The sequence below is a fragment of the Manis javanica genome, chromosome 11, assembly GCF_040802235.1.
Source record: "Manis javanica isolate MJ-LG chromosome 11, MJ_LKY, whole genome shotgun sequence".
Lineage (NCBI taxonomy): Eukaryota > Metazoa > Chordata > Mammalia > Pholidota > Manidae > Manis > Manis javanica.
Window position 1 is genome coordinate 76,273,684 of NC_133166.1, and position 25,312 is coordinate 76,298,995.

Here is a 25,312-nt window from a genome sequence, read left to right on the forward strand (position 1 = left end):
TGACCTTATGTTGTCCTTGGAATAATCTTTATAGAAAAAAAGTGTTCTAGTCATTAAATAGTCTGGGTTACTGGCCCAAATGGTTTTCCTGTCCATGCTAATTTTCACCCTTTCTTTCCTGTGCAGCTGGGCTCTTGGAAAGACTGAAGGATCCCCACCTTTCATAGCCTGACAGGCATTACCTGGCCAGAGTTTCTACCCCTGGGTGTGTCACAATAGCCTTTGAGTGATGTAAAAGGATCCAGTCCTACAACTGCAGTGTGCTGTGGCCTCACATCCAACACTCCAGGCAGCTGCTGCCCTAGAACAAGAAGGTCTCCACCCACGGCAGCCCCAGCAGGTAATACCAGGCTGGTAGTTAATGCCACGTCTCCCCCTCCTCTCCCTAGGTTGCATTACTAAACAGCTGATCACATTTTGAATGTTCTCCAGAATGTTCACCATTTAAAGAAACTTTGTGGCAAACAATTTTCTAAAGCCAAGAATCCTTTTAGAAAGTGAATAGTCATACCTCTCAGTTTTGAGTGATTTGAATAGTTTGAGCTCAACATTGTTTTCTTAGAAACTGGGTATATCTACATTAAGGTATCTTGCTCTCCACAATACAAGAACAAAGCTTAAAAACTGTTAACTAGATTACCTGGTCCTGAGTTGACTGACTGATTTTTTTTCATTTATTCATTCATTCTAAAGTTGGTAGAGAGCACATCATTGGGTGGGAAACACTTTACAAGACCCACAGGAGAAGGACAAGGAGAATGAGGATAGTGGCCACCAAAGCAATAGGTTCCAACATCTGGGAGCTCACATTTCAGCTGGAGAAGCAAGACCCTATATGAAACTCATGTTTTGCTCTTTGAAGAAGCTTTAGAGCCATATACAAGGCCTGGCACAAAGTTGTCACTCATTAAATATTTTCTTAAATGGAAAGCTGAATAAATAAATTAGAAGCCAATAGCCAAAATATGCACAAGAAATAATCAAGGGCTCTGGGAATTCAGGGGCAGGTACCAGATCATTTGCCATGCAGAACTGAGGCCTTACAGGGGATGATCCAGGACTGGACTAAAGCCCTAAGAAGGGACAGAATTTAGACTAGAGAAGGAGGAATGGAGAAGCATTCAAGCAGCAGAATTCATAAGTAGAATGGGGGCAGGGTGGGAGGGTAGGGAGGGAAGGAGAAAGATAACAGCCTTCCTGAGCTGGGAACACTGGCTTCCTGTGGAAAAAGAAGCAACAGGGGCCTGGCAAAGTAGCTGGAAATCCTTTTCTAAACATCCTCCCACAGCACACACGCTCAAAGGCCAGGAGTAATTGCTTTAGCTACACGGCAATCCCGCAGCCAGGGTGGCTGCAGTCACACTCTGATGGGGTGGGTGGGGGTGGGGGTGTCATACCAATTCTGAGCAGCCCCTGCCACCACCTCACTGCACTGTCAGATCACTAGGATGTGGCTTTCGCCAGAGGCTCAGCTTCTCCCCATGCCGTGAGTACAGATGCCACACCTGCAAGGGAAGGAGGCACCCAGGTCTCAGGTTATAAAGGACATCTGGAAAATCAATTGGTGCCATTCACACACCAGGTTAAATGCCACTCCCTGACCATTCCTCAAATTTTTCCAAAATTACTTGATAAATAAGTCTTGAGATCCTGACTCTAATATCCTGGCTCTGCCCTTTGGACAGATTAATTAAATAACTTGCTGGTAATCATTTAATTGAAGTCCCCAAGTTGATTAAACTCACCAGGTAATTACTACTACAACCCAACCTTTGATTTAAAAATACTGTTTTTTAACTCTTTACTTCGATAAACATAGATGCCAACTTTTAAAAATGTTTCCTAAACCGTAGGAAGTCCATCTCCATAAGGAAAGCATCTCCCGTGCTTTATATCAGTGAATATGTCAGGTTTTCTGAAGCAAGTGTGATTTACCTGTTGTTAGAGCCTTTTTCTTTAAATTCTGAACAAGAAGGTGATGAGGGAACACAGTCCCTCATCTGCTGGAAATGTAACTTGTCCAAGGATTACATTTTAGCAGTTACTCAGCCTGAATGTTATATTGACTTGTGCAACTCTGTGATTGATATCAGACTTCATCACCTGCACCAAGTGAGTAACATGTGAGCAGAACCACGTATCTTTTGCTAAATGGTTTTTCCCTAGTGCCTGGTACAATGTCAAGCAGAAGGAGTTGATCAATAAATGTTTGTTGACTGAACTGATGAATCAGTGGCTCTGCAATAGAGGGAGTTGGGCTTTGGAGTCAGGAAGATCTGGCTTTTTTTTTGTTTACTGGCTGTGTGAACTTCAACATGTAATTTAACATCTTTTACAAATTCAGGATGTTAATGACCAACTCTCAGGACTCTCCTGAGGATTAAATGAAATTAATATATGTAACATGTCTGGTAAATAATGGATGTTAGCTGAGGACTGGTTCTTCTCCATCCTCTTTTCTACCAGGGCTTGGTTCCTTAGCTTGTTTATATCTATAAAAAATCATGCTGGAAAGTTTGAGCTCATAAAACAAATCAATTTGGGGAGATCTGTTGTCTTTCCTATGTTGAGTCTTCCGATCTACGAACACAGTGCCTCCCAGGTCTTCTGTGATGTCTTCCATCAGCATTTTGTAGTTTTCAGCATGCAGAGCCTATTCATGCTAGATCTGCACATAATATTTCCTCTTTTTTTAAAGCTATTATAAATAGTTGTGTTTCAAATTTTGGTTCTGATGTTTAAGATACAGAAATGTAATTATTTTTAAGTTTTGATTTTTTTCATCCTGTTCAAGCTAAAACAGTTGTTAGCTTGAGAAGTTTATCGATCCCTTGAAATTTTCTTTTTTTAAATTTTTTATTATTTATTTATTTTCCTGGTTCAAGTCATGACAATAAATCAGTTTCTTTCTGCTAAAGCTTTCATTCCTACTGAGATGGCCTTTGAGTTCCTTTAACTGTTTAATCTGTTGACTGTGTTATTTTGTCCTGAATTCTTTATAAGTATTCTTTTTTTTAAATTTTGTTATAGTATTCTTATCTCAACCTCTGGTTGCAACTCTTACAGATTTAAATATCATTTAAGACCTGAGGTAGGACCTTCCCTCTTTCTCATGGCTTTATTTCTGCCTGTGGTCATAACACTAAATACTTGGCAATGAGTCCCCACAGTTATTTTGTTCTTTTTTTTCTGCATATGTTTTACTATTGCATTTGGAGTTCTATATTTAGCTTTTTTCACTTGACATGTTTATCATAGGTTCTTTCTCATTTGTATAGAAAAACATAGATATCTTCACTTTTGAATTTTAATTATTGTAATCACAGTCACTCAGTCATTTCAGGCATTACCATGGTAATAGAAAGGAGAAAGCTTTGAAATTAGCTGGACAGACCAGTTAGCTAGATGGCTGGTAAGCCACTTACTTGTGTGAAGCTTAATTACCTTGAAATGTACAATGTTTAAAATACTTCCCTTTTTGAGGTGCTGTGAAGATTGAATGACAAATAATCATTTTTAAAAAGTGTAGACATGTACAAATTCTGGAGCTGTGTATTTATGATTCATACATTTTACTGCATATTAAAAAGCATAGTGACTGGGATGTTTTTGGTACACAGCTAATAATTGTCTTCCTTCACAGATAAATAATATTCAGAACAAGTCACAGTATTGCAGTTGACCTGGTTTGGCTGATTCTGTTGTTTGCTTTTTTTTAATTCCTTTCAATGAAACATTTTCTAGTGCCTGGCAGTTTTCTACAGTTAATAATCAGTTATGTTATTGAGAATGAGAGTGATCTCTGTAGAGATGCTTATAGCCTTCTTGGTCTGTTGTACTCTTACAGAATCTTCCAGAGGGGTAGTTTTAGGATTTGAGCCTTCAGTAATAACATGCAGTAGCCTAGGTCATGGCAGTTGTTACACATTACATGGTAGAGATCTCAGGTTCCAGAGTGTCCCCATTTATTTTTGGAATTTTTTCTTCTCATGAGCTAAAAGGTGTTAAAAATTATTTATGAGTAAGTCCCTTGGTGTAGATGAGGTAGGATCACTAAGTGCTATTTAATTTTGAGTAACTGGTTGTAGAAAAATGTTTAGGTTTTAATCTGTAGTGGTAAATACTACAAAATGTTTAATTTGCTTTCCTGTGATTATTATGCCTCTATCACAAGTGAAATAATGGCTATTTGTGACATACTTGGAGGACAAATTTTTGCTGGTTAATTTATGCTTGGGTAGTGAAGAATCATGCTTATCTTAAGGGACCATATTCTAACCCCTTTGAAATTTTCAACATAGAAAATTATGTCATTTGCAAACACAGACAGTTTCCTTCCTTTCCCATCTATATCTTTTATATCCTTTCCTTGCCTAACTGCACAGGGTAGGACTTGCAGCATCATGTTGCATAGCAGTGCTGAGAGTAATGTCCTCGCTCCATTCCTGATTTTAGGAAGAAATTAGTTTTTTACCATTAAATACGATACTAGCTTTCAGTTTCTAGAGGTGTTCCTTATCAGGTTGAGAAAGTTTTCTCATGGTTGGCATAAAAATTTTACCATATTTGGGCAGATTTTATCAGGTTTTTAACTATGTTATTATATTTTATGGAATTCTGGTTTGATCCATAATATAGTTTATAATACCATAATGTCACTAAGAAAGAAAGCAAAATAAATCTTACATATTTGTTCCTGAAGTCAGCACATTGATTATTAACTTTGTGGAAGTTTGTGGCAGTGGTCATCTTTTACCTTGGTTCATCAGCATAATAAAAAATTCTCTTATTAAATATTAATTTTTGTGCTCTGAGAGTCTAACCACAGTGGTTTATGGACCAGCAGTAATTAATGGAAGTGGCTAAAATCCTCCTATATTAGAGCCATAAAAATGCCCCAGACTTGACTCACTCTTAGGAATGTATCTTAAGAAATTCAGTAGGATCAAAATGGGTTTATGTAGATATTCATATGACCAAAATGTCCAGTGTTAGGGGACTGGGTTTCATGAATTATGGCACATTCAGTTATTCAACAAATATTTATTATATATCTACCATATGCCAGTTATCTCTGGCCGTAGGGGTACAGCAGTGCACACAACAAACCTCTCCACCCTCATGGAGGTTACTTTCTAGTGGGGAGACAGACATAAGTAAACAAACGGTATGAGAAATGGTAATAAGTGACTTGGAGAAAAATAAAGCATAGAATCTGGGGTGGGAGTGGAGTAGGATATTCTGGGTCTCCCCAGACAACACAAAGGAATGTTAAGTATTCAAATTAAGAATACTCTTTAAACAATGTGGAAACATTTTCATGAAATATTATTGAATGAAAAACAAAGAATATAAAATAGAATGCCTGCTGTGGTTTCAAGTATACATATATATGTATATAAAATATAAAAAATGAAAAGTTGTTGATGGATGGTCTTAATATTATTTTACAGCATTATTTACTGAGCATATTATAATTTCAGTTTAAAGAAAGAACAACATGTACAATTTCCTAGGGCTACTTTGAAGTTGAATGAAAGGTTCAGATAGCACTCATGTTTGCTCTGGAAGAATATTACTTGGGAAACATCTGTGGAAGAATGTTCCATTAAGGCAGCTAAATAATTATATATTTAAAGGAGATAGAAGTTAATGTTGTTCATGGTGCTGAAAACAGTGGTTATGGATTGTTGGCCATGCATTTGGAAATGATGGCAAGTTTAACACGTGTTCATAATTTCCACATTCTGATTTGGGATGTGAATCTATTTCTTAAGATTGACTAAAATACAATTATTCTGTAACATCTTCCTACATTGAGAGACAGTAGCCACACTAGAGCAGGTGAGGATTTAATAACACGGTTAACTGTTGAACCACTGTGTTGTACGTTTGAAATCAATATAAGATTATGTGTCAATAATACTTTAATTTTTAAAAAAGAGAGAAAAGGTTGACTGAAATTAACGTACTGACATGCTTTTTTGTGAACTATCCTTGCTTCTGTATTCAAAAGGTGGTAACTGACCACACAAGATGTGATTTTGGTATCCCTTAAATACATGGTGGAAGGTTCACTAAAGATGCAGCTGACAAGTCTGTAAGCACTCCCAGATAAAGCCTTCTGATTATTCTCAGAGCTTAGACTTTGACTCAAAGTGGGCTGTTTTGTGTGCCTCCAAAAGTTTTATGGCATAGCCAAAGCTTGGTAACCTAGGACTGGCTTATTTCCTATAGTTCCAATTCAGAATTTCTAGGCACTGGGCAATCACTCTATCATCAAAGACATACTTGGTGGTGTCCTTTGTCAGACAAATGTCCTGAATATCTTGCATTCTTCTCCCTACCACATCACTTCTACTGAACTAAAATTCCAGCAGTCAAAAGGCTTTCTGAGTTTAAGCAATAGCTCAATTGTCTTTAATTCGGATTTTTCTCTTTCATTCTTTCTTCAGTTTTGTTTTTGTTTTGTTTTTTATAATCAGTGCTAAAAGTAAAAAGACTTATGTAATGAACAGGCCCCATTGGATAGCTAAACTATTCTGTTATGATGTAATCTTGTTTGAAATTTTTCAAATTGCTTGGAAAACACACTCAGAGGTGCAATAGATAGCTAGCTGGCCCTTGGACAATGAGTTAAATTTTGACTACGTGTAAGTGGGAAGAGATCTTTGTTTTGACGGATGGTCAGAGCTCGGCAGTTGTTTCAGTATAGCATAGTAGTTAAGATAACTAACCCAGAGCCAATTGGATTCCAGTCCTGTGCACCTGGTGATCTTGTACAAGTGACTTATTTCTCAGGCACCTCAGTTTTCTTGCCAGTGGCAATACGTCATAGGGTTTCTGGGAGGTTCATATAAGTTAATACATGTTACATAACACATGCTCATACATAGAAACTCACATTTCTCTTTCCTCAAAGGTGCTTTTTAGGTTGCAGAACACTCATATTATGGCCTCACTTGACCCTCGAGAGAAGTACTGTAATCACCAATATACAGAGCAGGGACTTATTCCATTTGGATTGCTATAAAAATTACTATAGACTGGGTGGTTTATAAACAACAGAAACTTATTCCTCACAGTTCTAGAGACTGTAAGTTGGAGATCAGGGGCCAGCAGGGTTGGGTTCTGGGAAAAGCCCTCTTCCATGTTGCAAGCTGCCAGCTTCTTGCTGTGGCCCCACACGGCGGACAGCGGGCTAGGCTGCTCTCTGGGGTCTCTTTCATAAGCGCACTACTTCCATTCATGAGCAGTCCACCCTCAAGACCTAATCACCTTCCAAAGGCTCCACCTCCTTTTCAGGGGGACACAAACATTCAGTCTGTTGCAGGGGCAACAACTTTCCCTACAGCCACAGGTCACATGGGTCTCAGTCCAATGTTCTGCTGCACCATTTGCCATGTTTATGCACACTGAAAGGCCCAGCTGTCTTTGTATATGCAAAATATATACACACAGTACAAAATTCATAAAATGCTAAAAGTAAACTAAAAAAATTAGGCTTTCTGCCACTTCTGTGCCCCAGGCACTCAGCTTGCCTCCCCATTGTTGACTCTTTCTCAAGGGAATAGTTAGGTATAGTAGTTTTCTGTGGCAAGTCTTCTCCAGTAGATGAATCAGATACAACATGAAATTTTAGACTAAAAACAAAAAATGTTATATGTTTAAGGAAGACATATATAGGAGACAGAAAAGGTTTGATATATATAATGAGCTGTTTACAAAATCTTTGGAAGGGCTGGAGAAGCAGGCTCTGGGGAAGGCCTCCAGGAAACTTCTAGAACACCTCCACAAAGCTGACCATCATGGAAGCAGTTACATATGCCCTCATCAGGAAGCTGCTTCCAGAAAATCTGAGTTCAAGAGACTACTCCCAGAGCCACCACAACTGCAGCTCCCTCCCTGCACTCCCAAAGCCCGTGTTTGAACACCACTGCCTTCAGTGTAATGCTTTTGACACCCTCAAGCTGCAGACTGGACACTAGGGTTCTGCTGCCAAAAGATGCACACCACATCTTTACAACCTTCCTTGCCGGTAGAAAACATCCAAGCAGCAGGAAATGGCCTCATCTCATTTCCAACTTCCCAGTGTCACTCCCCTACATCTGATTGAAGAATTTAATGCATACCCAGAGCTTTCTTTGTGAGGGAGTCGGGTAAGTGTAGTGCCTGGCCTGCAAGCTTATGCAGAAGGTAGGCATCCTGAGAAGGCCGAGAGAGGAGGCTGAGTGCCCATCTGGCCCAGAACTTTCTATTTGTAAAGAAAAGCATATCTATAGGTACAGGCTATATGTTGTACATCTTTTGCTCTTTTACTAGTTTATTTCCTTCCCTAAGTAGCCTAACAGAAGCTGATAGTCCTTCTACGAAGTCAGCTCTCTTACTGGGATTTCTTTCAAGACTGTGTACATACTGTATCTGTGCTGTATGCGATATGTATGTGGTGTATGTAAACTTGAAGTATGAAATGTGTGTGAACTTGTACTATGGACTTCACTCTATCACGTGTTTTTCAGAATCCATCATGACTGCCATCCGGCTACGAGAATTTGTTGACCGCCGCCCATCAATGCCACCCAGGTAAGATTCTTCCAGATGCAGACCCGTCTGGAGCTGTGGCAGGGCAGACAGGCACCTGGGGATTAGCGGGCTCACCCTGCTTCTCCCTGACTGAGAGACAGCTGCTGCCAATGGCTCAGTGACTTTCTTTGGGTTTAGGGAAAGTTGTAAAAAAAAACTCCCACACTCATGGCAGAATTCAAACAAATGGGCAACTCCAAATTCCCAAGAGATTGGAAGGATATTGTTTTTTGCTGGAAGGGCTTCAGCAGGAAGTATGAAGGACCCAAGCCCAAATTTTACAGGGAACCCTTTACTCTGCTTGGGATAAAACAAACCACTCCCATGCCTTCCACAACAGGGGAATGGGGTGACTACACAGAAACTAAGGGGGGTTTCACTCTTTCTCCAAGTTTACTGATGGCCCCAGAATACCAAGTCCTGGACATGTTTTGTTGCACTAAGTTCATCTTGTTGAAAGCTACTGAATAACAATCTATAAATCCTAACCCCACCCTCAATCCACCACTGGCTCTGGGGTCTGCAGAGTTTTAGAAGCTATGAAATTGGGGTGGAAACCCTCACACACCAACTAACTTTGGGGTCAGCCTATTGCAGCCCCACTGACTCCATGGTTTTGAGCACACCTCATGTTTATTTTAGTATTTAGCTATTTTTAACAATGTTTAATCAACAAAGGTAAGTCCTTTTGCTCCCTTAAAGGACTGAAAGAGGGGTCAGGGAAGGATGCTCATTCCTAGATACTTCCAGATCACATGAGGAAGAAGCAGGGAGGAGAGATAGGGATGGGCTCCAGTAGTTACTGATTTCTGCCTCAACACAAGCCCCTGGACTTTCTGTGTGTGTCTGAGATCTGTTTGCTTATGTACCTGTGGTCTCATCTCCTGCGAAAATGGAAACAAGCCTCCCTTGGCTGCTCTACCCAGAACTCAGTGGAACCAAGTCAGGGCCAGTGGATCGGGCCTAGGCCAGCCCAAGGGGAGTCTGAGGGTCTAGGTGGAGTACTGGGGACCACAGAGTCCTAACGCTGGCTGCACTCAGTTCTCCTGTGCTCATCCATCAGAGCTACAATAAACACACAGAGCCTGAATAGACCTCTTGCCCTACCCCCAGCACCCACCTGCAGGACTCCCTGGGGAGCAGCCCTTTAGGTCCTTTGCAAGAACAGTGGGTCCAGTCCATCATGTTCCTTAATTCCGCCCCCAGGACTGTCTCCGGTGGGAATGCTTTCCCATCTCCCCATGCACTACTGGATCAGACCACCACTGCCTCTCCCCTGTTCATGACCAACTGTTGCCCTTATTTTCCTACAATCCATTCTCCAGAGTGAGCTTCATAAAATGGAAATTGGATCAAAGCCCTCCATTGCATAAAACCCATAAACACTGCATTTTGCAAAAATCCAAACTGGTCACCAGGGCCTATCAAGCCCGAAGTAAACCGCCCTGCCCGTCTCCCCGGCCCTCTCTTAGCTCCAGCCCTGTTGTCTGTCTTTTGCTCCTTCAGTAGTTTTCACTTTCTGGTACCTCTGGGCTTCTGGAAGCTCCCTCTCCCTGGATGGCTCCCTCTACACCCTGCTGGTTCAGAGAGTCCATCGCCACCCTGGCTGGAGCAGGTTTTCCCCTCTGCCCACCTCTCCACATGTTCTCTATCTCACATCCTTTTCCTTCCCCCCTCCTGCACCCCCTCCCCACCTGCTTGTTCTCCATGTTTATGAGTCTATTTCTGTTTTGTTTGTTGTTTATTTGCTTTACTTTTTTTAGATTCCACATGAAAGTGAGATCATATGGTATTTGTCTTTCTCTGTCTTAATTCACTTAGCGTAATATCCTCAAGGTCCATTGTTTTGTCACAGATGGCAGAGGTGGGATTTGAGCACACTGTGCTCTTGACGGCTGCATCTGACCACATCTACTGGTTGGCTCCCCCAGGGGCAACTCTACAACCAACATCATCAGCTCCACCCAGTAGACTGCCAGGCGTGGTAGGCCTTCTAGGCACATCTGTTGAAAAAACATGAATGAATCAGGGAGAAAAAATTATTCCATCATGCATTTGTGGCTTGGCCTCCTGGTGACTGACACACCCTCAGAAGGCTGCCTTCTGGGCTCCTTTGGCTAATGCATCCTTAAATGCCCCACCTGTGGGGCTGTACTAGGAAAAACTGAATTACAAACCAGTGCAGGCACCTAATAAAATAAAACAGCACATGGTTCACAAATAGTCGTGACCACACAGAATTCTCATAGTAAGAATGACATTTGACGCAAACGTTAACTGGTGCCGCCCTGGGCCATCACGGGGGGCAGGGCTGGGCATTGTGCTGATTTGTGGAGCCAGGAGGCTCCTGAAAAAATCACTGCAGGGGCATTAAGCTCACTACACTGTGGAAGATAAAAGATGTGGAGTTTGTGTCGAACTTGAATGGATTTTTAAAACATCCACTGAAGCCACCTCTGAGCCTGAGAGACAGCTGTGGGGGGCCAGCCCATCCTTCACAGAAGGACAGTGACCCCCACACAGATGGGCATTTCCTTCTCAGTGACTCCTGAAGGATCACTCATGGAGGTGACAGTGTCACCCCCTATTACTGCCGAGGACCGAGAGGAGACACCATGGGGTGGGTGGAGTCCGGAAGGTCGTCACCTGTCCTCCTGAGCATCAGCTTGTGTCCCTGCTGTTACTTACTCCCCTGAGCCTGTCTCCTGACTGCGCTGATTTATTAGTTGCGGAGTATGGCTTTCCTCACCAGATGGAGAAATCTTAGGTAAAACGACACTGTTCACCATCACTGCATCCCTAGCACCCAGCAGAGCCTGCAGTTAGTACCTGCCTTACTGAATGGAAAGCAGCTTCCAACCAACACTGCAGAACCTGTTTTTTCTCCCATTCCTTTGGTACATGACATCTACTTCCTGTCTGCCCTAGGCAAGAGAATCAGAGTTTGTATAAAAACTGCCGGGCTCTTCTGAGAAAAGGTCATCCTGCGAACACACAGATGACTCCGGTTGCAATGTGGGGTTGGGAGAACTGGTTCACACTCTGGCATTTACTAGACAGGTGATGTTTAAATTCCACACAACCTCTCTGACTCTCAGTCTGCTCTTCTGTGGCAGGGTATTTGGCAAGGTGGCTGTGAGCCTTCCATGGGATCACCTCTGTAGAGGCTTTTTCCAGCCTGAGCCCAACACAGAGAACAGCAGGGTCACAGTGACAGTGCCTGTCTCAGGCCCTAGGTCCAGCTATTGGGGCATGAACACCCCAACCTCCCCGGTGCATGTTGAATCTGTGGCTAAGCCCAAATCCTGCTCTAGTTACAGTCACCCTCCCAGGAGACAGGTTTGCTCTTGTCTGAACTGAACATGTCACCTCAAAGAGCCAAGCTGTCAGGGCCTGTAAATAATATGTGGTGCAATCAGATGCAGCTGGACACCTGCTCCCACCCAGGAGAAGGAAAGTCTGACGCAGGAAACTTGAAAGCTAAGTCAACAGTGTGTTGGAACAGAATCCTGGGTAGCTCTTTGGCCAGGTCTGGAGAGTGGGGCACCACTTTCCTATTCATTCCTTATAGATACTGCACAGTCTCTGGGAATACTAGCTGACATGCCAGGCTGGATACTGCCCCTCAGGTGGTCAAAATTCTCTTCCAAACACCTGATATTTTAACCTCTTAATTGGGAGCTTTCTCCTGCTTGAGATGAAGGCCACATGGGGGAGCTGGGAAACAGTGTTACAGCTGGAGTTGTAAACAAGTGTGCCATTTGGGCATTCCAAGACCTCCCATACTCCCTGCCTGCAGCACCCGCCTGCTCGCACACTTTCCCATCCCTCTACTCCTAGGCCCAAACCGACCAAGACAGGCACCCAAGGGCCTGCGGACAGGGTGTGTTTCCGGTGTTGGGAAAGGCTCCTCCGTTCTCAACAGCTTCCATAGACTGCCTCCAAGGGGCAGCCCTTAGGTTACGCCTGTATTCAGTGGGTGTCTGTTATATGCCCGTAAGTGAGGAGCCCATGGTCACAGCATTGCCCACTGCCAACAGAGTAGGAACTGTGGGAAAACAGGGTCCTTTTGGAAATCTGGGAGGGTTCTCAACAAGCTGCAACATGCCCTGGGCATCCTCTGAGGTAGCGTGTCAGAAACCAGATGGGCTGAGAAAGCCCTGTCTCCCACTCCCATGTGCTCTGACAGGTCATTCGTTCCCTATTATTGTGCCAATTCCTCTCTCTTCTCATTACTTAATCCCCCACTGTATTTACTATTCCAGCTCCGTCCTGTTATCCCAGCCACAGGGCAGGCCGAGACAGTCTGTGGTTTTTCTGAAACATGAGCAACCTTAGGTCCTGTTTGCACAGACAGACAGGCCTGCCCTGCACATAGCACTTGCCTTGCACACTCCTCAGACAGCGAGGACCCCAGCTCCACACGCCCCCCTCTGACCCCAACTCGGTCCACAGGCTGGCTTCTAAAATTCCCCTCACCTAGAATCACTTCCCCATCTTATTTGCCTGCCCACAACCTAAACTCCTCTCCCTCCTCAGTGCCTGCATTGATGTGTACAGGACCGTATTTCAGCACACAGCACTGTGAGGACAAGGACTGCTTCTTAGCCTCGTACCTGCAGACCTGGCAGCGGGCAGGGTGTGTTCCGTGCACAAGTCATGCTGCTTCACACAAATGATGTACTGTTTTCTACTGACTCTTCCCCTTGAACTCTTACACACCTACTCAGAATCTGTGGAAGGTCCCTAAAGACACCACATATCGTACTCTCAATAAAGTCATCCTCCCACCAAAGGCCACCTTCCCATCCAAAGGCCATCTCCCGGGATGGTGGCTTTTTTCCAACACTGATGCCCGAGCCTGGTTTGGGGCATCTGCTCCAAAATGACCCTCAATCCTCCCTCCCAGCCTGTTCTCTGCCGTCTCCTGTCCATCCACATTTCCACTGCATAGTTCAGCACTTCATCACATCCCATATATGCACAATTGCCATCCACCCAGTCTTTCTACTTTCTACAGTCATCAGATTGCCCTCAAAGCTGTTTTCTACATTGCCACCGGCAAACATCTTTCTAAAATAAAAAATATATCACATCATTCATCTCCTTAAAATTCCTACAGAGATTACCTATCGTCTGCAATCAGTGGTTCTCAGCCTTTCAGAAAAGCAACCCTCCCTTTTCTGATAATAAATATTTTATAATGACCCTACTATCCTCCTGAAATAAAATCCGGAGAACAACATAATCCAGCTACACATACGTTTAAAATATCAATACAATGCTGTGACTACAGTCTAAAAGGAAAAGTAATTTATTATAAAATAGGATACATTTCAAAAGGTAAGGTCTGGGTACCACTACCCCCAGCCTCATCTCCTCCACACCCCTGTATTTCAGTCAGCCACACCTCTCTGCCCCAGGGGCACCTCCTGCATTCTCTACCCCAGTCGCTGGCATTTGTGCTTCAGAACTTCCTCACAACCCGGCCCTCCCAGGCAGGGCTAGAGTCCGTTCTCTGGGCTTATAAGCACCTAGTGCTTTGACCATCACATCCCTCTTCATTTTCAGCCCCTATATACTTAATTATCACAGTTAAAAAAAAATTTACTGTGGAAATCTGTAAACATATCAAAAGCAGAAAAAATAATATAAGTAACCTACATTTACCCATTCCCACATTTCAACAACTAACATTTGCTCCACTGGTTTTATATATCTTTTTTTCTGATATTTTGAAACTAATACCTGATGTGTCAAATATTTTCCTTATGAATCCTGACAAAATCCTGAAAAATGGATAATGAAAAACATTCCTATCAAGAAACTCCAAGGGCTTTAGCTCTGTGCAGGAGCTCAGTACAAAGACTGAACTTTTTTTTATTCTGTCCCATCTGGTATTCTTCTGTAAAGAACCAATTGTAATAATTGCTTTTTCACATCCCCTCCCTTTCTCCACTAGTCTATTCATTGCTCACCAAGGAAAGGACATCCAAGGCTACTACCCTGGGCAGCTGGCAAGAGTCCATTACGATTCTAGTGTGAAGAGATCTCCCAGGTGAGACATCTTCCTAAATCTCAATTTTCAAAAATGTCACTAGAGTTAGAATATTGAATGAAAAAACAAGGGAGTGGAATCACAATTTGTAATAATAATAATAACAATAATAATAATTGTTACTTAATAGATAGAAAAAGTTTGGAAAGAAACACACCAAACTGTTATCAATGGCTTTTTATGAGTGGTGAGATTATTAGCACTTGTTTATTTTTTATCTTTTTCTCTATTTTCCATCTTTTCCGTAATGAAGATATATCATTTTTTATAATCATGATAATTTTATTAAATCATCAAAGAAATTTAAGAAACACCATTAAGTTTAGAGTTTCAACTTGGTCAATCAAATAATTTAACCTTTTTAAGACTTAGTTTCCTTCTAAGTAAAATTACAAATTCTGTCTAAATAGTCTCTTTCTAGAAGTGATTTAAACATCAACAACCAAAAAAATAGGCACTTTGACATTATTTTGTAATTTGGGGAGGGTGGAAACCACAGTAGTTGAAAGCAATTTGGGCAACTTATGAAATGTTTGCTCTGGGGCAATTTTTTATTTCTTCTCTGAGTATCAGTTGCCTTATCTACTCAGTAATATAACTGATATAAAATTCTAGAACATAGTAATATTCAAAATATGATGCCTATTATTTTGAGTTCATCATCCAGTATATTTTACAAGTGTCTCTTACTCTCTTAATTGCCTTTGATATAGTCAACTCTTGATTGTCCTCCATGCAATGAGCAGGGAGCCACTCCATCTATAAAGCAGCACATAGTCATTTCATAGATAACTTAACTGGAAGTTGCTTTAGAGGTCATGCCGATCCAATTAGATGAAGAAGATGTAGTCAGAAGTACCACTGGTTGGTATAAAGACTGGGACTTGAATCTATCCCCATTTTCTGATTCCCAGTTCAAGGCTCTTTGTTCTAATTCAAATATTAAACCTTGTTAGGGCTATGTCCCTGCCAGAGGGTAGACGGGAAAGGAAACCACAGAACTATTCATGGCTAGCTCCATGGCGCATGCGTGTTCTGTGGGCCCTGACAACTCCCCAGCTCTAATGCCTGCAACCAGACGTCAGCTCTCCTGCCACAGGATGGCTCAGACAAGGAGAACCTTGGCCCTACTTGACTCTTACAAGCCTCATACCTGCCCAAGATCAGTCTTAAGGTGAAAATTTAGTGCAATGTCAATCAATGACTTTATTAAGCTTCTAGTTAAGAATAAGCAGGAAAAGCAAAAAAAAAAAAAAGCACTCAGGAAATAACACAGTTCTTCCCACCAGTCCTAACTTCAGTTTTAGTAGTCATAGTGTTACTTGATATAGTTGCCCAGTGGCTTATCTTCCCAGATATATTCCTCCACCAGTTTGATGTTTCCAGTATTAGAGTCCTTCCTTTGAGTGAAAGTCTTGTCTTCAGAAGGCCACTGGTGTATTACTTGAAAATGGAGAACATTCTGGTTCCATTGAAATACCCAGGGCAAAGGCACAGCAGACTGCCAGTCCAACAAGGGTAGACCCAGAGGCAGTCACTGGGGTCTGGTTCAGAACAGAGCTGTGACACAGAAGTGACTGGCCTGGCAGTGACGGTCACACAGAACCCAAACTCAAAAGAATGACATGTCCATGGGACATGAATGCTCTGATCAACAATGGGAGACAGGCTTTTCTTGAGAATGGAGGGCTCCTGCCTATCATTTATAGTGCTCACGTCACAAGGCCAAGTACTTATTCAGCGTGAAATAAGGTCAAGTAGAGGTGGGTGGGAATATTGGTGCTTCTCCACACCCATCCACAGCAGAGCTCCGTCCACCACTCAGCATCTCTCCCCTGTCCACATGCCCATGGACAGATGGCTCTTGCTTTTTCTGAACTTCCGACAGAGCCACTCCATTTCTGCTAACATTCTCTTTAAAGAAGGCAATTAAGTGTTTACAATTATGTAAACATAATGCATATGATCAAACAGTTTCAATCACCTCTTCTAAGTGTGATTAATCACAGTGATACAACCAAGTGAGACCACATCGTTCTACAAAATGATTGGGTTTACATGTTCCTAAATCTCACCTGACATTTAATAATTTTCACATCTATGGCAGCTCACCTCATCTATTTTATAATTTAAGATATGCATGTTTATTAGAACATTTAGGAAATATTAATAATCAAAAATAAAAAATTGAAAATTATTCATATTGTCCTCATCCAGAGATAGATTATGGGATGGGATTTCAGTGTTTTGGAACACCTCACCATTCCCACCCCACTGTTTTATTGACATCTACTTAACAGACATTGTATCAGTTCAAGGTGTACAACGTAATTTTATAGGTATATATATGTATGTTGCAAAATGATTACCACAATAAAGTCAGTTAATATCCATCATCTCATATAGTTACAATTTTTTTCTCATGAGAACTTTTTAAGATCTACTCTCTTAGGACCTTTCAGATATACACTATAGTATTGTTAAGTATAATTTCCATGCAGTACATTACATTCCAAGAATTTATTTATCTTATAACTGGAAGTCTGTACCTTTTGACCCGCTTCACCCATTTCCCCCATCCCCCAACCCCATCTCTGGCAATTACCATTCTGTTCTCTGTTTCTGTGAATTCAAATTTTACAGATTCCACATATCAATGAAATCATACAATGTTTGCCTTTCTCTGACTTATTTCACTTATCATAATATCCTTAAGTCCATCCATGTTGTAACAAATGGTAGGATTTTTCTTTTTATGGCTGAATAGTATTCGATTGTTTATGTGTGTATACACACAATCACACACACACACACACACACACACATATATATATATATATAAAATCTTTATCCATTCATCTGTCAATGGACACACATGGGGTGCAGATATCTCTTCAAGACAGTAATTTCATTCCCTTCTAATAAATGCCCAGAAATATAATTGCTGGATCATATGGTAATTTTTTAATTTTTTGAGTAACCTCCATATTGTTTTCCATAGTGGCTGCACCAATTTATACTCCCACCAACAGAGTACAGGGTTCCCTTTTCTCCACAACAACACTTGTCATCTCTTGACTTTTTGATACTAGCCATTCTAACAGGTATGAGGTAACATCTCATGATGGTTTTGATTTGCATTCTCTGGTGATTAGTGATGCTGAGCTTCTTCTCATATGCCTGTTGGCCATCTGTATGTCTTATTTGGGAAAATATCTATTCAGATTCATTGCCATTTTTAAATCAGATTGGTTTTTTTGGATCTTGAGTTGTATGAGTTCTTTATATTGATATTAACTCCTTATCAAATATATGAGTAGCAAATATTTTCTCCCATTTTGTAGTTGACTTCATTTTGTTAATGGTTTCCTTTGCTGTGCAGAAGCTTTTTAGTTTGATGTAGTTTATTTTTTATTAGGTTATTTATTTATTTATTAGGTTTAGTTTATTTTTGCTTTTGTTGCCTTTGCTTTTAGAGTCAAATCCAAAAAATCATTGCCAAGACCGATATCAAGGAACTTACCCCCTATGTTTACTTCTAAAACATGTATGGTTTCAGTTCTTACATTTAAGTATTTAATCCATTTTGAATTAGTTTTTTGTGTGTGGTATAATATAGTGGTCTAGTTTCATTCTTTTGCATGTGGCTGTCCAGTTTCCCCAGAACCATTTTTTGAAGAGACTGTCCTTTCTCTGTTGTAAATTAAACAAACCATATATACATGGGTTTGTTTCTGGGCTCATTGTTCTGGTCAGTTGATTCATGTGTTTGTTTTTAAGCCAATACCATACCATGTTGTTACTATAGTTTTATAATACACTTTGAAATTAGGGAGTGTGATGCCTCCAGCTTTGTTGTTTTTCAGGTTTGCTTTAACTATTTTAGGGACAAATTTTTGTCTTATTGCTGTGAAAAAAATGCCATTTGAACTTTGGGTGGGTTTGCATTGAATCTGTAGATTGTTCTGGGTAGTATGGACATTTTAACAATATTCTTCCAATCCAATCCATGGGCACAGAATATCTTTCCATTTATTTGTGTCTTCAATTTCTTTCATCAGTGTCTTACAGCTTTCAATGTACAGGTCTTTCACCTCCTTGGTTAAATTTATTAGCAAGCATTTTACTGTTTTGATGCAATTGCAAATGGGATTCTTAATTTCTCTTTCCAATAGTTCATTATATTGGTGCATGGAAATGGACCAGATTTTTGGATATTAATTTCATATTCTGAAACTTTATTGAATTTATTGGTTCTAATTTGTGTGTATGTGTGTGCACTCTTTAAGGTTTTCTATATGTAAGATCATGTCATCAGCAAATAGAGTTTTACGTGTTCCTTTCCTATTTGGATGCCTTTTATTTCTTTTTCTTGCTTAATTACTCTGGCTAGGACTTCCAACACTATCTTGAATAAAAGTGGTGAGAGTAAGCAATCTTGTCTTGTTCCTGATCTTAGAGAAAAAGCTTGCAGCTTTTCATCACTGAGTATGATGTTAGCTTGGGCTTGTCATATATGGTCTTTATTATGTTGAAGTACATTTCTTCTATACTCCCTTTGCTAAGAGTTTTTATTGCAAATGGGATATTGACTTTTCTCAAATGCTTCATCTATTGAGGTAATCATGTGATTTCTATCCTTCATTTTATTAATATGGTTTATCATGTTGATTGCTTTATAGATGTTGAACCATCCTTGCATCCCTGGAATAAATCCCACTTGATCATGGTATATGATCCTTTTAATGTATTATTGAATTCAGTTTGCTAATATTTTGTTGATTGAAGCCTTTTTTTGTATAATAATTTTCTTGAGATAATGCACATACTATATAATTCATTCATTTAAAGTATATTGAAACATTTGCTTAAATTTAATCATATATTGTGGACTTTTTCCAATTCAAAAATTATAATTCTACAGCATCACTTTTAAAGGTGGCAGAACACTCTAGTATATGTCTGTATCATTGTCTAAATAATTCCCTATTTTCTTTTTTACATGAAGGGTATTTCCACTCTTTTTATTATTATAAAAATACTTTGATGAACTTTCTGAGAGCTAAGTCTTTTAACATTCCTAATTTCTAGAGTTCCTAGGAGAAAATATATGCACATTTTGAAGGTATTAATACCTATTAACAAAATGTTCTCAAACAAGTTGTACCAGTAAATGAATGTACACTCCCACACGTGTATGGAAATATTTCAATATTACATGTCTTTTTTACTTTTTCCTTCAGCAGGTACTCATCTGAATGGAGATACAGGAAGGTTATAACTGATTTCAGGTTCATCAAACACCTATAGGCCCCACAGTGGTTAATCTGGTCAAAAGAAAGCATTTGTTACACTTCAATTAAAAAATGAAAGAAAGCATTGGTTCCTTGAGGGAACCAAACATCCCTAGAAAAATTGCAATGGAAAAGGGCTTTTTGAAGATCTGGAGTACAGGAATAGCCATGCATGAGCAGATCCAGTGAAGTCTTGATATAGGTTGCTGCTCTGCTCTGTGATGGGGAGGAGGAGAGATGCTAAGGAGAGGAACAGGGGACTGGAGTCCCTGAGTCACCTACCGACACCTTTCCCAGGTTGGCACGGAGCTATGGATTCTTGCCAATACTATCTCGGTAGATTCCTGGCCACTTCTAGGGAGTGGATTTCAACTGATGAGAAAATGGAATGCTTCTTTCTACTGGGAGTTCAAGCTGTTTCTATTTTCATTTAGACCCCTCATAGACTTGACCATTTCACCCAAGAGAAAAAGCCAGTACCAGCCTCAATTAGACCAACAAACCCTCATTCGATATATTTGCTTTCGAAGACATCCAAAGGCTGCTGAACCATGGTATGAAGAAACCACTTACCAAAGAGACTATTCTCTGCCATTTTACAAGATTGGTAAGTCAGGTCAATGGCTCTTACTGAGATCAACCTTGCTTGTTCTCAGACAAGCACCTCTCGTGGACTTTTGCCATTTCAGGGAGAGCATCCAGGACCACTCGGGTTAGGGGTGGGGTATGCGTGTGTGTCTGGGTGCAGGAGGAAGAATCTGGAGGCTGCCCCGCAGGCTGCTTCCTCCCTTCCAAGCTCCCTGCATAGGACAAATGTCCTGGTAGAAGCAGGCTCCTCGCTGAGCCCCTTATCACTAGACAAATTTGTTATTGAGTAAATGTTTCCCCCATTTTATAGTAGGGGAGACCAAGTTGCAGAGACAGTTAATTAACTAGCCCCAAATCACACTGCCATAGGTTGGAGAGGCGAAGTCAGACCCCAGCCATTGCAGACACTGAATTTAGATCCAGGCCAAACTCTCAGCTTGACCTTTAAGCTATACTGTCTGTCACAGCAAACCATCACTTGTATTGCTGTTTAGGTAATCGTTCTCTTGAAAGTGAGTCACTTTCTTTCTACTCAGAAAAAAAAAAGAGAAACTTAGTAGAAGGATGGTGGGGGGAGAGTAGAAGAGGGTGGGAAGGATCTGCCCTTCCTTCTTTTCCCCTCTTAGAAAAGAGCAGCAGCCAATGTCAGGGCAGGGCTGGGACTCATCCAGAGGGGACGGCCACCAACCACAGCCAGGGACCACATGAGAGCAGCAAGACCTTGGGAGAGCTGAGCCAGGCATGGGTGTGGCACTGGGTGAAGTTGGGATGTTGGCCAGAGGTTGACAGGAGGAGTTTGGGATAAGCAGTTACAAGCACCGCAGAGCTGGCTCTGGGAGGTGAGAGAAGGTGGCAGCCTGAGAAGGGAGGGAGCTGAGAGCAGGAGAGGAAGCTGGGGGATGAGCTAGACCACACAGGGAAGGAGGTGCTGGGAGGAAGTGCAGGGTGGCAGGAGTCAGAGTCCCTTTCCAAAGTGAGAGTACACAGGACCCTGACAATTCCCCCACTACAAGGAGATCCTGTTAGCCAGACAGACATGAAAGGTGTTCTCCCTGGCTTATTTTAGAAGGCAATTCCTAATTCTTTCCAAACCTGGAGAACCAGGAGAATGTTTAGCAAAGCAGTTAAGTACCTCTCCTCCATGGCAGGAGGGAAAGTCCAGGCCATGATCCCAGCAATGGGGAGCTCACAACCTAGTCACAGGAGGCAACAATGGATCTATCAGATAAAGACTCAGAACCAAGTGGAGGAGCAGGAGATGGCAGATGAGATCCCTGGGCCTAGAATGGCTGGGAAAGCCACCTGCACCCCTGGGAAATGGAGGCGAGCCTTGATAGCGAAGATTTGCATGGGGACATGCAACCAGGGCCAGCAGAGGGGAACGGGAGTCAAGGCGTGTGGAGTAGGAGAGCAGGGAGCCCTCCAGTGAGGATGTTGGCTTGAAGGGGCCAGAAGAGAGGAGGTGATGGGAAATAAAATGAAATCAACAGAGCAGGAGGGGATGCAGGAACAGAAGAGGAGCTGAAGAAGTTGGGAAATTGAATTTGGACAATGGGTGCCGTGTTAAGATCGGAGTCTAAGGGCGTGACTCAGTCAGCGTCAGAGGTAGTCTGTCAGCCTACTCAGGATGGTCTAGAGAAGGCCCCAGCTGCAGGCGAGGAGAGCAGCTAGGAAGCGAGGGCAGAAAGGCAGGGTGGGGTGGTGTGCTGCGCTGGTCCCTATTCAGGCCTCGGAGGCTGCAGGCCTGGCATGTTCTAGCTGTGGTGCTGGGCAAGACACGCAGCTTCTCTGATGCTTTCTTTGCTTTGGTAGAATGGAGATTCAAAGCCTATGTTTTAGGACAGTTGTTAGGATTTCAAATTATCTGGCACATTCCCAGAACTGTGCTGAGCAACCTGCTCATGTGTGTAGGCTCACTCACAATAGCAGAGGGTGCCCACAATGCAGGTATCATTACTCACTCCACTCAGCAGAACAGGACATGGAGGGCAGAGATTATAAGGATCCCAGTCAGGCGAGTGGCTGGTAAGCCTCCAGTCTAGGTCACACTCCCACCCCTTGCTCTTAAACGCAACTAAGAAGGTTCCATGGAAAATGAAAGACTCCCATGGCACAGCACTGGGAGTGAGAAAGGACAGTGTTGAGAGAATGCATGGGGGAGAAAGGAAAGCTCACTGCACAGCCTCCCCCTTATGTTGCAGGATTTATTGGTGCCTCTGGTTGAAATAATACTTTGAGGCAAAAGAGGGATAAAACTGCAGTCTGTAGGCAGTTGAAAATAAGGTACAGAAAGGTGTAGGCTAGGCCACCAAGGACGAGGAAAAGGATGGAAAGTCATGAAATGGCCATGCTCCATGCACTGAACTGCTGATTGTGTGCTATTTCCCTATTGTGGCGCAACAAATCATGCCAAATCCTGGTGACTTAAGCCACCAGTAATGATAGCTTTTCTTTCTCATGGTTTCTGTGGGTTAGGAATCTGAGAACAGCTCAGCTGTGCAGTTCTGGCTCAGGGTCCCCCTCCAGCATCTGTCAAATGCTGGCATCATCTGAAGTGAGGTGGCTGGAAAGGCTTGAGGATGCACCTGCAGGGTGGCTCACTCGCATGATAGTCAAGCATGGCTGTCACTCACATGCTGCTGGTGACGGGGCCTCAGTGCCTCTCTGGGTGAGTGTCCCCAGGGGACTGCTGAGTGCCCTGGTGGCATGGCAGTTAGCTCCCCCCAGAACAAGCAAGGTGGTGTTTGACAGAGGTTCAAACATCATGTGCCATCACTTTTGATGCATCCTTAGTCCTGAAGCAGTGCGGGAGGGGATGACACAAGGTGTGGACATCCAGGGGCAGAGACCCCTGGGGACCTCCTTGGAAGCTGGCAGCCGTAAGGGGATTCAGCTATTCACTCTGCACCTAGCACTGCGCTGTCTGTGGAGTCACAATGCCCAGGAGAGACAAGACACTTGCCTTCATGGAGCTGACATGCTGGTGGGGGATAAAGAACATAAACAAGTAAATTTTAAACAGATTATAGATTGTAATAATGCATAAAGGAAACAAGCAGGGTGATGAGTATAGCTAAAGGAGGATACTAGTGCAGGCAGGGAAAATCTCTACACAATTTTAGCTGGAAAATAGGAATGAGTCAAGAGCATTTCAGACAAAAGGAGCAGTAAGTGCAAAAGCTAAAAGCTGGCAAGGAAGGGCTTGGCATTTTGGAGGAACAGAAAGGAAGCCAGTGTAGTTTGGCGGGTGTGGACAAGAGTAGGGGGTTCAGATTCTTGGATTCCATTCTAAGAGCAATGGGAAGACTTGGAGGGATTTTGAACAGAGGAGTGACATATTGTCTTTATTTCTAAGAGATCACTTTGACTGCTGTTTTAAGAAACTGTTTGGAGAGGAACAAGGAGGACATGCAGACTAGTGAGGAAACTCTTTGATGGTTTAGACCAGAGACAACAGTGTATTGGACCAGCAGGAATGATGAAAAGGAATAAATGGATTCCAGAGACACTTTGGAGCAATCGAGCACCTTTTCACTCATTCATATGCATTCCTTCAGTAAATTTAATTCCTTCAGTAAATTTAACTACTTACACACCAGTCAGTGTGCAAGGTTTTAGCAATACCAATGTGCAGTGAAAATAAGACACAAAGTTTCTACACTCAAGGAGCTTCAGTGGGGAACTCACATAAAATATAGGCATAAAATTTCACGTGCCATAAATACTATGAAGCAGGGTTAAGTGGTGCAATAGGTGCATATAATAGGTCATGGACGGTTTCTGATGAAACGAGGAGCTGAAAGGTAAGCTAAAGATTCACTAAGCAAGGAGTGTGCAAAGGCCCTGTGGTAGGAACAGAAGATGTTTGAAGAACTATGTAAGAGTGTTCCAGACCACAGAAATCAAGAACGTTGAAGCACGATGTGGCTAGAGAGACAGCAAGATCAGAACGAGGTTAAGGGACTCTAACCTGAGATTCATTGGAAACTAATTGAAAAGTTTAAAGGAGAGTGGAGTTACCCTGATTTAAAGTTACATTAGAAAAGATGGCTCTACCTATGGAGAAGAAAAGGGGGGCAGATAAGGAGCAATGAGGCAAAGACTGAATGTAGAGAGCCAGGAAGCAACTAAAGTGGTAGGCTAGAGATTAACTCAGCTACACCACTTTCAACAATCCAGATGTCCAAGATATATCCAATACCAATTAAATCAGGATCTCCTGAGGGGATGGGGTGTCCTCGGTATCAGTAATTTTTAACACTCCCCAGACAATTCCACTGTGCAGGCCAAGTTTAGGAACCAGTGGTTTAGGCAACCAATAATGGGTGGGAGCAATGAAGAGAAGTAAATGGATTTAAGAGCTACTTTGGTGGCAATTATTTTACAAATAAGCAAGCAGGTTAGTCTGCAAGAGTCCTAACAGAGAAATGTTAGACATCTGAGCACTGATAGAGAAAATAACAGGGACTGAATCAAGTGTGAGTCTAAATCAAGAAACTGACTCCTTTAAGAAGTCTTTGGGGGAAGGCCTTTTCACAGGATAAGACAAATATTAAGTTGTTTATCAAGGTGTAGGGTTTTTTTTTTTATCTTAACCATTTGACCAGTCGTTGAAATCCTATTTTAAAGGCAGAGCAAATATGTAGATTAGCAATGATTTGCCTCTTATGTTCACTTCGTATTTCTTATTTGGGAATTGTTGAACAGATTAAATATAGATCATGACAGATGGTGGTCATTGCTTAATAACTTCTTCCTTGGCGAAACTCTTTCTTAGCATATAGGGGCT

The 25,312-nt window shown here is 41.9% G+C and overlaps 1 protein-coding gene across 2 annotated transcripts in view; it reads left to right on the top strand.

Moving 5' to 3' along the window:
* Positions 1–257: 257 nt before the first annotated feature.
* Positions 258–25,312, top strand: part of SPMIP3 (sperm microtubule inner protein 3) — a 33,067-nt gene continuing 8,012 nt past the window's right edge. Inside the window, exons 1-5 of one of the 2 annotated variants that reach the window (XM_073216714.1) lie at positions 258–340; positions 8,520–8,583; positions 14,546–14,641; positions 20,370–20,542; positions 23,879–24,025. In XM_073216714.1, coding sequence (XP_073072815.1) covers positions 8,528–8,583; positions 14,546–14,641; positions 20,370–20,542; positions 23,879–23,958 — 405 coding nt within the window. In that variant the 5' untranslated portion in view covers positions 258–340; positions 8,520–8,527 and the 3' untranslated portion in view covers positions 23,959–24,025. Of the gene's footprint in view, positions 341–8,519; positions 8,584–14,545; positions 14,642–20,369; positions 20,543–23,878; positions 24,026–25,312 lie in introns of those variants that run through there. The other variant, XM_017661372.2, reaches the window with a different exon arrangement.